The 12,267-nt window shown below is 50.9% G+C and overlaps 1 protein-coding gene across 2 annotated transcripts in view; it reads right to left on the bottom strand.

The window, feature by feature from the left end:
• The window catches only part of VPS13B (vacuolar protein sorting 13 homolog B), a 767,339-nt gene that overhangs the window by 5,866 nt on the left and 749,206 nt on the right, over positions 1-12,267 (bottom strand). For both annotated transcript variants that reach the window (XM_035011614.1, XM_035011613.1), the window contains 4 exons: positions 11,381-11,557; positions 8,950-9,120; positions 2,654-2,830; positions 368-470 (listed from right to left, as the gene is read on the bottom strand). In XM_035011614.1, coding sequence (XP_034867505.1) covers positions 368-470; positions 2,654-2,830; positions 8,950-9,120; positions 11,381-11,557 — 628 coding nt within the window. The remainder of the gene's footprint in view (positions 1-367; positions 471-2,653; positions 2,831-8,949; positions 9,121-11,380; positions 11,558-12,267) is intronic.

Here is a 12,267-nt window from a genome sequence, read left to right as displayed (position 1 = left end):
GGTTAACAGAACCCAGCTCCTCCTGGGGACAAAGATTTCCCTTGGCTCCTTTTCTTCCCAACAGAAACGCCCACCCCCCCAACCCACCCACGAGAAGGCTGGTTCTCTAGGGAATCCCGGGTCCCCTCACACGGCGTGGGCTCCTCAGTGTGCAGCCTCCCGAGTGCTGTGCGAGAGGCCGGGAGTTCTGTGGCCAGCCCCACATCTGGGGACGGCAGCCTCTGCCGGGCCCGAGGACGCCCCTGTGCTGCCTGAGCTGCCGAACGCCGTCTTGGGCTCCCCTGGAAGCAGGGCCCGTTAGCTTGAGAGCAAAGCAGGCCCCTTAACAACCATGTGCAGTTGAACGGGTGTCTATAGATAATTTTACCAGACATATTTGACGTGGCTATTGGGAGCCTGGTCAGCATGTAGATCACTTGGCTGATAGCGCTGTTTGGGAAGCTGAGAAAGTCCAGCTCCGTGTAAAATACCTGTGGTAAGAGAAGTAAGGGAGTTTTACTAGTTGTTTTCTGGAAACCAGTTCCATGCTGCAGTGATGTCATCTGTTACAGCCATCCATAAAGCGCTACAGTAGGATCCAAAATGATGTCAAATCCTTGGAAGCAAGTACAGATAATCATCAAACACTGCAATGCTCTTAACTCTGGTGATCTTACGTTAGCTGCAAACTGCAAAGTGAATGAACTACAGTCCAAGCATCGACTGGACTGGCAATTAATGGAAGCATAATGCTCCTGGGAGTAGTCAGTCCTGAGCAATAGCTCCCACCCTGTTACAATTTCTGTGATAAAAAAAAGTCATGATTGTTAGTGGACTTCCTTGCTTCATGTTACAATACTTGTGTATCTGAGCTGTGGCTGGGCGCATAAAAAACACAACACACAGAGAGATGCACACAAAGGCACATGGTTTGCCTAGATACAGTATTTAAGTGACTTAAGCCAGCTGTTAAACATGAAGCCACATACATTTATGAGCACTCTTGGGGTTTATTACACGCTCTCCCCGGTGCTTCACCGAACGCGGGCACCCAGCAGCGGTCATGCAGGCCTCTAAGGAGACTCTCCAGAACCAAAGATGGTACCGCATGTGTGCTTTCTGAGGGCTCGTAAATGTTTATGAACGAGGCACAGTCATTAGACTAAGAGTTAGTGGTTTGTAAAACCTTCAGTGCAGTAATAAAAGTTTTACAAGAATGATGGAAAGCAACACGGCCATGTGAAGCTCTGTTCTGAGATGCTCCTCCCTGAAGGAGAGATCCTCAGCCCTGGGAAAGGCGCGGTGAGGACAATGGCATTCTCAACACCAAAGGCCTCGATGCATGAAGTAAGTCTGGGTGGACTTCACCCCACTGAGTCTACGGCAACAGGAATACTGTTTTTATGGGTGCGTACGCCTTTGATAAGGGGGAGTTGGCCTGGGCCCACTGACGGGGGGCAGTGGTTCTGTTTGTCCGCTTCCCTGTGAGTGAAAACGTCATTCACAGAAGGAGCGGGAGAGAAATGGGGAGGGAGGCGGCGAGGGGGGAAAGCGAAGAGGAACACATGTTTGCGTCTGTGTGGTCTCTTAGAGGAACCCTCCGGATGGCTGCCTGAGTGTGGGCATTCGTCCCCCACTCTCTCCCTTTCAGACACAGTTTTTATGCCCTGATCTGGCCGCCTCTTGTCAGCTCTCCCGAGGGGCGGGATGCCTGCGGTGAGACGGACCCCTCAGGCTTTACGGCCAGATGCAGACTGCTCGCCTGTCTGACAAAGGCGGGAGCCCGCCCGGAGCCTGTGATGGTAGCTAGGCAGCCCGCTTCCTGACCAAAGCGAGGACGCCGATTTTAGGTAAAAAGGTAACAATCCGAGTCACCGGTCTATGAAGTCACTTAAGCGTGCTCTGCCAAGAAGGCGGAAAAGAAGCATGGGAGGAGGTGCTTGCTTTCATACGCCCCCGGCACCCCCGAGGGCACGCGCGAGTGCGGGAGAGGCCCCAGCACGCCACCGTCCAGTGCCGGGGGTGCCACCGGCCCAGCTGTCTGCTTGGGGAAGGGGTCTCAGTTGTAGATCATGGGCCTTTGCTGCCGGTGGCCCGGAACTCGGCTCAGGGGCGACAGCACCGAGTCTGCAAACTCGAGGCTCTGTGGGCGTCGGCGTGCGCGCTCCTCTTCCTCATTCTCCAAATACACACACGTCACAGACATCTTCCTGCCTTGTAACCTATTTCTCCTTTCCAACTGGTCACCAAAGTAGTAATCCTGTTCTCTGCTTCAGTATTTTCTACATACTGCTCTCAATTGTCTCTAACTCGTTACTTCTCATTAAAGTCTATTTTACACTTGATCTTAGCCAAAAGGCCGAGAAGTGATCTTTAATTAAAGTCTATTTTATTAGACGAACTGTAAAAAGATTCTGTGAGATAAAGCTAGTGAAGTTGCTAACTGATTTCTTGGGTCTATAATTATTATAATTATTAGTAGTACGAGTCTACTCTTTCCATAAATAAGCATAAGGAGATGAGAAAGAAAGCTATTTATCTTTTTATAGATTTATCCACTTTATTTTTCACTGCTTTGCCATGTGAAGGCCTAGATTATCTCGGAGTCCTTGGTATAATAACGCACGTTAGTCGGTAATGTCTGAGCCGGCCTGGCAGGTGCCCCGAGACTTACCATAGCCAGTCTGTGACACGAGCTCAGCGGCTCCTCCGATGGGCTTTGTGAACACCCCCATGATTCCTTTCCCCACGCCTGAGATGACACCCTTGGCCTTGTGTCCTGCTGAAGCATGAGCCTCCGATGTTCTCTGGAAGTTCTGCATGGGCTGATCGACTATGCCGGCAATTGCACCTGAAAAACAGCAAAAGCCCCTCGTGAGGCTTGAGGCTTAAAATCCTGAGAAGGTGAAAACTGGCAATCCAGAACAGTTTTATTTGGATTGAAAATGCAAACCTACCCTCATTATAAAGTTCTTTACTCTACATTTATTTACCTATTACGTAAGTTCACTGGGCACTAAGACATTTATGATCTTCATCAAAACACAATGTTCAGACTGGGTTTGGTCCATCACAGTGAGGATCTGTGAAGTTCAGTTCAGAATTTAATAAACGTGTCAGACTATTCCAAAGTGACACTCACATGCCTTTGTCCAGAAACCACGCAACACGGTTTAGGGAAGAGAGCTAACAATTGCTCAGGAGGGGGCAAGCTTCCTCAGCCTAATCAATTTTCACCAAATTAGGAGCATGAAGAAACTGGAAGAGGCCATGCCATCCCCTTTCCCTGTTCTCCCTTTTAATAATGATAGGAACAATTCTTTAATAATCTTAATATATTAATGAATAAGAGTAATTGTTGATAATGCAATTATTTTTATAACAGCTAATCTGTTTTGAGTGCTTACTATGTGCTGGGGACTATATCTAGAGTGTTACTTGTATGATACCATTAATCCTCATAATCCTAGGAGTCAGACCTGGTTTTTATCCTTAGCTCCTAGATAAGGCCGCTGAGCACAGAGAGGTTAAGGAGTTTTGCCCCAAGGTCACACAGCTGTCTTGTGCTTGAGCCAGGATTTGAGTCTAGAGAGGCAGAGTCCCAGCCCAGCTCTTCACCACCAAGCTATTCACTGATCCTGTTTCTAAGACAGGCTCTTCCTTTTGCCAGTCTTAGAAACACTTGCTTCCTTCGCATTTCAATTGAGGTTTGGCCACTTACTCTTCACTTGAGAACAGCTACAAAACTCTGCTCTCACTACTCCGCTCTAATGGTTTTCCCGGAGGGCAGCCGGGTCAGGTACCAAGCTGGCGGGGGAGTCCCTCAGCCTCCTGCGGGTCCCTCCTCCTTACTCCCCTTACTCTGAGGGGCCCGTGAGGATATCTAGTAAAGGCCTCGCCAGTGCCGATTTTTTTTTTTTTTTCTTTCAGCGATGGAGTGGAAGATTCTCTAGCTCAGTAAGAGGTAAAAATTTCATTACAGTTCTTGACAGAATTTTCTGTTTTCAAGTCAAACCTGCTAGGATTAATGGAAAATGCACAGTCCCCCTGGTAGAAATTTTAGTACATGTCAAATCCCATTATGCCAAATGCCACTAATTCAAAGTCCCTTGGGTAAATGGAGATTTCCAGGTCTCCGTTAATGACCTGCTAATTTCAAGTAATATTCCCCTGAACAAAATCCAGTAAAACCAAGGCCGGTTCCTTCAGGTCAATTGTAAAGGGAATGTTCTTCATAGATTCCGTTCCTCAGAATTTGGACAGAGCCATTTAAATTTATGTATTGGCAGATTAAGAATGATCCGAGGCGACAGGTCTGTTTCCCAGCCTAGACCAACGCTTCCCAAAGGTTCTAAAGGACTGACTGGGGAGGCAGAGGAAGCTGGCCCCAGCCGCCCTGGCTGTGGAGGGCTGAGGGATCACTGCTTCAGGGCCCTCAACACACCCCATCCTGGCACTCGGGCTGGGGGCTCGCCTCCTGTTTGAGTTGGAGGACCCTGCTGTCCGTCCACGAGGTCAGGAGGCAGAGCAGCTGGGAAGTGTAATGGGGGTGGTGGCCGCACAGCGCAGGCAAGAACCAGGGGGTCTTCTCTTCGAATCATCTCACGGCAGAGTTCAAAGTGAACAACTTCGAATCAGAGAACACAGCTTTTGTGACGTCATTATCTGATTTCTTTGAAAGGTCTCCATGCTTAAGTTCGTAGGAAAAGCGAGGTAAATAATTACAAATTCACCAATAGATTAAATTATTTAAGAAAGGCCTTTTCTCAAGTGCAGATTTCCATTAAGACTATTAAAATTGAGTCGGGGGGCAGGTGGTTACTTCACTGAGACTCTCCCACGTCCCTTTAATGTGCCAGGGCTACCCCGTACAAGGAACATGGAGCCTTGATAACCATGAGTGCCCACCCCGGGCTCTAACTTCTAACTGCTACCCAAGCGCAAACAGGTATCACAGTGAAACTCCCCTTTGATCTTCTACTTTCTCCAGCCACCGGCCACACTGAAGGCTCAGTTACTGCGGCTTTGCTAGATAAACTATTTGGGCAGCCCAGAGAGTGGAAAATCTGAGCCTCGTGACAAGGTGTTAGATTCTGAGAGGTAGAGAAGGAGCTATCAGATCACATGCCCTCGCCCAGCACCAGACCCCGCAGGGGGAAAGCCTGTCACACACACCAACACCTCACTGGTCACCAGGTGCGAGCTGGAGACCAGAGAGGCCGTGAGAGACCAGCAGCCGGGCCTGGAGAGAGGCAGCTTCTCGGAGGGCTTCAGCAGGCTCTCTTGTTAAGTCTAATCCAGCTAAATCCCACAACCGGTAAATTATTTACTGTCATGTACTCGAGCTCTGCTCTGAGGCTCTTCTAAGTGGTGGGAACTGATTCCCAAACTTGTCTCTTGGCGTCCGGCCCACAGGGTGGGCGGCCACATGGAGACGGCTGTGATGTGATGAAGGGAGAGAGGAAGGGAGCGCGCCTGGACGGAGGGGAGTTTCCGTGGACTCAGCGCGCGCTGGGCGAGGCAGAAACTGGGGGGTGCTTCCCTCGCTCCCCTCTAGTTGGAGGAGGAGGGCTTTCCTTGTTGGGCAAGGGAACCGGACGGGCCCTCCCTCACCTCTTCCGTGACGAGCTCCCCAGCCTCGGGCAGAAAACACTGGCTTACCGACCTATGAAGGTTCCTCTGTGGCTACTTTGGTTCTGCCCTCACCACACACTGTAATTTTATTTTGGACACTTTTTTTTTTTCCCCTTAAATCACGACAGCGGAGGCACAGGCCTAAGCCGGGACACTACAGCTCACCACTTCAGAGACAAGCGAGACCTACCCACAGAGTATATTCAGTATCCCACCTTGAGGCTAGCCTTTTTCGCCAGAACAGATTAATTCACTGAGAAGGAAGCATTTCTGTTATTCCTAACCCCCCACTAGCCGCAGCCAGTCTGCGGTGCATGGCTCGCTCGCTCCCTCCCTCCCTCCAGGGAAAACGTCCTGATGCACCCGGTAGAGGCCTAATTTGTTGGGATTCCACGTGGCATTACCAAGAGTGGCCGTGGAGACGGAGGGTGTGGCTGCTGGGGAGCGTAGCACTGCTTCACCCATCAGGCAGCGGCCCAGAAAGAAGGGGATCAGGGAGGCGAGCTCGGACATCCTGCCTGTGGTATTCGCGACAGAGAAGTCACGTCTGGGGAGGGAACATGGAGTACGACAGTGGCACGGAGCTCCCATCCTCGCTCAGCACAGACTCCAGGGTGCGGGAGGAAAGGGGGTGTCTGGGGAACGGATCTGGTAAATGGGGCAAAACCTTATTACCAAGTCTGCAGGCTAAACAGAATGTTCCCCAGAGCCACTGTTTGCTCAAAACAAACAGAGCCTCGGCGGCATCTCTCGGCCAGCCGACACTTCCTTGCTGACTTGAGGCGATGTGGCTGGGCATGGCAGCTAAAGACTCCCTTTGATTTTTCGAGTACCTCCTAACACTCCACGGTGTCCCCATGAGGGCAAAACAGAGGCAAGAAGGCCCACCAGACCCATAAACATTTGGGGGAAATGTGTTTTTCCTACCCTGGAACTTTGAATTGTTCAGTCTCCCCACAGCCCGATTGTTTCCCGGCTGGGAGCCCTCCAGGGTGCGTGACAGGAGGAAAGGCCCAGGCTCTTGTCCTGGTGGAGGTCTGACCTGGGCAAGTCACTTCACCTCACATCCATGCCTGGGTTCGTAGATCAAATAAGATGACACACATGAAAACGCTCTGTCAACGCTCAAGTGTTCTCTAAATGCATTTTTACTACCTGGGTTGTTAGTGTTTCTCATAGAGGAAGAAACTGAGGAAGTAATATTTTGATTTCACTGAGCCTGGGTTTCAAACAATAGGATAATAGCACTAACGTCAATCAGACACTTAATTGCATTTAGCGGTTTTAAACACCGTTTCTGGGGATAAATCAAACGGTGATAAATGTAGGCTTTCCCAAGCGAGGGGACTTGATTGGTCCTGCTCCTCCTCTCGTCTTCCTGCCACACATCAAGTAGTTCCGCGACGGGACGTTTTGAGATGAGCCAGGGATAAAGTGGGACCCAGAGCGTTCCGAGAGGGCAGGAAGCGGGCTGGAGCCAGCTCTGAGACGCCCACTGCGACCTAACCCGTCTGAGGAGCACAGCAGCGGGCCCGCGGCTCAGGGCGCGCTGCTGGAGGCCCGGGCTCAGGCCACAGGTTGCGGGTGAGGTCACTGCACACACAGGAGGGATTTATGTCACCAACACAACTCCTGAGTTTTTGGAAATGACCAGAATGGCAGAAAGACTGCGAGCCCACTGAGGTTCTGCAGACAGACTAAATGATTCCCTTGCATGGATGAGGATGTATGAGACGTGACTGCGGCAGAGATCAAAGTTTTAGGACTTTCCAGCCTGGTCAACAACAGGCGCCATATTAAAAAGTTGTGACACCACAAAGGGAGGATCATGGCTCCTCCTGTAACGGATTTCTACCCTCAGGCCCAAGTTTATACAGTGACGACCGGGTGGTGGGTGGGGGTGTCTCTGGGTGGGAAGAGAACAGACTGGTTGGAATGGACATGGCCACAGGCCAGCCAGCTCAGGTCTCCTCTGCTGAGCACCTGTCAACTCCAAAAGGAGCTTGCATGGAGGGATGGAAGCTCTTCTGCCCGGAGTAGAGGGCACGGCATGAGCGGTGCTCTTTACCAAACACGGACCCTATGCCTGGCCCATGGCGGACCTCTACTATTACCTCTCGTAATGTTACTACCAGCCCCAATTTACAAAGGAGAAACCCAGGTTTAGAGAAGGTAAGAACATACCTGAGGGCACAAAAAAAGGACCTGGACACCCTAGCCTGGGTCTGCTGGCTCCTCTGGAATGTGGTCCACTCCCACGCCATCCCCTGGCCTTCTGGAGCGCTCCTTTACCCCGCAGTTCCATCCCAGGTCATAAGCTCCCAGTTTCCATGCATCACCACAGAATGTTATGACTTAAAACAATTTCTAGTAACTTAACCTGACCTTGTAACATCTTACTACTTCCTCCCAGAGCCTCAGCTGGCTGTGCAGTGAGTTGAGGGCTGTGGCTAGAACTGCACACTGGAGAGAGGACAAATCCTTTCAAGCTCATCTTTTCTGACCTCTGCTCTCCCTGCTTCGGGGCACTTTGATCTCTGGGAGATGCGCGCTTCTTCCGATGCGATGCGCGGCAGGCCGGCTGCCAAGCAATACAGTTTTAAATTCCTTTGCAAACAAATAAACAAAAGATACCCTTGAAAATCCTGCTCTGCAAAATCTCAGCTCTGAAGCTTCCTTTTTATAGAGTTTTCCAAAGCAACTTATTTTTCGAACATTTGTAGTATTTGGAAATATCCACAGCAATCTTCCCTTCTGACTATACCATCTGGCTGCTTGACAAACGGTAATTACTCTGAGTCAGGCTGAGCCGGCACTCTTGGAAAAATAGAAGGCGAAAGTGGGCTCCTCACTGAAGTTTACATGACATTTGCACGTTGCCCAAGCGCTTCTCAAACAAAGGCGAGCATCCGCAGTATCTGGCTGGGCAGGAGACGGGGCCTCAGAAGGCCGGCCCGTTGCTCACTTTCAGCAGTCAACGGCCTGGGCTGCCGTCCTTGTGTGGACGCCCCCACGCGCAGGGCGCCTCACGACGCTCTCTCGGGGAGCCACCCTGAGGGCGGATGGGGTTTATACCGGAAGCAAGGGAGGGCGGGGCGTGGGCATTTGTGCAAGTGGGCCCCCCACCGGGCAGGGCCTGGGATGGCCCCTCACAGCTGCGTAAGGGCTCTGGGCTGGAGGCCCCGTGCCAGCGCCTCACGGATGCAGGGTGGGAAGCAGAGTGAGCGCCCCACCGCGCCCCCCCGCACCCGGGCCTCAGCCTTGTCTGCAGAAAGGATGTAAACTTCACAACTCACCCCCCTACCCATCCAGCGCGGGTCCCCCACAGCCCCTTACCGAGCAGGCTGATGCCCAGCCGGGACAGGCCCTGCCGGAGCCCCTCGCCCAGGCTCTCGGGGAGCTGCCGCCGCCACTCCTCCTGCCGGTTGTAGTGCTCCTCGTCTAGCGAGAGGCGGTCCATGTTCCGCGCCAGGCTTGTGGCCAGGTTGGTGATGGAGGTGAGGGTACCTGAGGGCACAAGAGCACATGGGTTGGCCTTCTGGTCACCTATCCCGTGGAGCCCCCGCGAGTGGTCCCCGGGGAGGGGGGGCAGTGGAAGCACATCTGTGCCTTCTGGACATGCCCCGGTGGTTAGTGATGGGGGCTTCCTCTGGGCCCTGGAAGCAACAGCCTTCAGGAAATGAGGTGAAGGCGCGCCTGGCTGGCGCACTCGGTGGAGCAGGCGGCTCTTGATCTCGGGGTTGTGAGCTTGAGCCCCAGGTTGGGTGTAGAGGTTACTAAAACTTAAATCTTTAAAAAAACGAGGCAAAGATTAACAACACTTGCTTATAAGGGTGATGGCACACCTCAAAAGGGGTAGGACGAGAATCTCTGTTGCCAGAAAAATGCCCAGAGTTTGATGAAACTACCATCCACTCTCGTGGGATCCTCAAGTCTTGGCTAACACAGTTTTGAACTCCTCCTTGAGGCCCAGTGTTGAAGGTTAAATTTTGTTTTGATTTTAAAGGTTAAGGTTACTGTAAAGAAACATTTCTACTTAGGAATAAAATGTATTCCCTCCTTAGAGCCAAGGGCAACACTAAACTTTATCATTTGACATTCTGAGGAACTAATGATCGGGCCACAGTCAAGACGTGGAGGTTTTTTTTTTAGATTTTATTTATTTATTTGACACAGAGGGACACAGCGAGAGAGGGAACACAAGCAGGGGGAGTGGGAGAGGGAGAAGCAGGTTTCCCGCCGAGCAGGGAGCCCCATGCGGGACTCGATCCCAGGACCCCGGGATCACGACCCGAGCCGAAGGCAGACGCCTAACGACTGAGCCACCCAGGCGCCCCAAGACGTGCAGTTTTGATTCTCAGGATGTGAGCTGAAAAAAGTGAGGGAATAAATCATGTGAAAGCCATGATTTTGTCTGGTTTTCCTAAGAAAGGCTATCTCAGCATCTTGCTCAAAACAGTCCCCAACCCCTCTAGCAAGTCTGCAGAGATCTCAGTGAAGCAAGACTGAAAGACATCAATGGACAGATCCTGAAACTGACCAACGAACTCCTCTGGTAGTGGACACCTAGTTCCAAAAAAACACGGAAGACGGCATTTTTGCAGCTGCATCTTTACCAGCAATCTAAAAAGAAAAAGTCCATGCGTACCCACAGACACCAAAAAACGAAACAGATTTTTGCTAAGAGAAGGAGAGAACAAGTGTAAAAAAACATTCAGTGAGTCACTATGCTAAAATTACCATGGGGTTCAATTTAACAGGTGTTGGGTGTCTTATTTGAAAATAAAAACAACAGAACCACAAAGATTCGAGTGTCAGGAGTGAGAAATCCACCAGTGACTCATCCATGAGTTCCTTCGGCTCTCAGCTCGCAGGCCTCCCGGACGGCTGGGGCTTGGGGGAGTGGGCCTGTCCTTGTCTACACAACTCGGCTTATGCTCTTGCGTTTTCCTGCCAGCCCCCCTCTACAGAGGATGGGTGCTCATATTTCAAGGTCCTCTTCTTCTGAGCCTTCCAGAGACTTCTATAACCTGCCCACTCATCACAGAGTTGCAGCGCTGTTGACATTAAAAAGCCTTTTATGGGGGAGAAGCCCTTTGCCCTATTTTCCCTGCCTCCTGCTGAGAAGAAAAGGGGACTCAGATGGCCCTTGTTAGTTCCCGAGTCACTGCCAACCTGACCAAAATATCGTCAAGCACACACAGATAAAACGAAAACATGCCCCTTCACGTGGGCAGCAGTGTGGCTTCCGTGCCTGACGGACCGTCTGGGCCACAAGATGGCACTGTTGCCGTGGCCTGCTAGCCGGGAGCTGGCTGTTCTACCTCCAAGGTCGCTTCCATGTCAAAATGTATCCATATCCTTCCAGAAGTTATGACAACTGTATCTACATTAAAAAAAAAAAAAAATGATGAGGCAACACAGTGTAGGGTTTCTGATGTTTAGCAGAAGTCCTGCACACCTTTAATATTTCTGTATTTATCACATGGAATAACAGTTGAGCCAATCCTTGTTTTCCCAATGGGAGGTTTAAAATTCTGAAGTTTCTGAAACATTTTCACACACTGCAGGCAAATAGTGATCTGTTTAAAACATAAGACATTCTGTGGGAGCTCTGTTACAAATCCAGCATTTCACTGCAACCTACCCGGCCCAACAAGGGTAGAGGCACACTTCGCGCACCGAAAACTTCAACGCGTTCTTTAAAAATAAAAAATAAGGGAAGGAATGAAAAGGAGGCATTATGAAAAGGAACCCAAACAGCTACCTTTGGAAATGTGCTTTACAAAGGATGTCGTCCCTCTGGAAACTCCACTCACAAAGGCTCCAGGGCCTCTGGTCAGCCCCTCGTACGGAAGCCTAAAGAAGTCGGCGATTCCGTTCCCGATGCTTCGCACCAAACTCGCGGGGCTGCCGAGGATTTCCAGAGATCCAACCACCCAGCCTGTGAGGGACCAAAGGGAAGGGGTTACTGAAACCTTAAATACAGCACTTTCAACATTTGGGAAAAGTGACCCATTTTCCCTGCAATTCATTTTTCACACTGGAATTGAGAGTGTAATAAGCTCCTCTGGAGCAAAATATGGGAAATAACTCATTCACTGTGAATTCATAAATGGCAAACTTTCATACTTTATAAATCAAAGTGATCCTTTTGGCAGCCTCGCAAACAGCTTTACTCTGACTTTCTTGCCCGAGCCTCCCATACTCCTGCTAAAAGGGACCTGTGTGCAAGGCGACGCACACTCCCTGCCCCCCCACCCCAAGGAAAGGTGGTCTCTTAGGGTGCAGGTGTGTTTGCAGGCTGGGAAGTTATCTTTAAAACCACCTCAGGGCAGCGGAGGCATGGGGGCGGGGCGGGGGGGGAAGGCCAGATGCTAAATGGGGTGTCACAAAGGAGATGCAAAGTTCTGACAAGGATGGAGGAGTTATTTTTAATCTTTCCCAATCCTACCAAGCTGAGTTCTTCCCTTTGGAGCAGAGCTGGAGCCAGACAAACGTCTCCCCTTCAACCCCAGCTTCAGTTGTGTAAACATCGGTGACACGGACATACTGATTAGGTTAGCGAGAGGGGAGTGTTCCCTTCCAGTGTCCCGGGAGGGGAGCTTTGGATCTGGTTTCCCATTCGAGCAGGGGTGGGGGGGCTGGGGGGGG

This window comes from Mirounga leonina, unplaced genomic scaffold (assembly GCF_011800145.1).
Source record: "Mirounga leonina isolate KUSES-001 unplaced genomic scaffold, KU_Mleo_1.0 Mir_165, whole genome shotgun sequence".
Lineage (NCBI taxonomy): Eukaryota > Metazoa > Chordata > Mammalia > Carnivora > Phocidae > Mirounga > Mirounga leonina.
The sequence above is the reverse complement of the archived record's forward strand: the minus strand, read 5'-3'. Positions and strand labels throughout refer to the sequence as shown.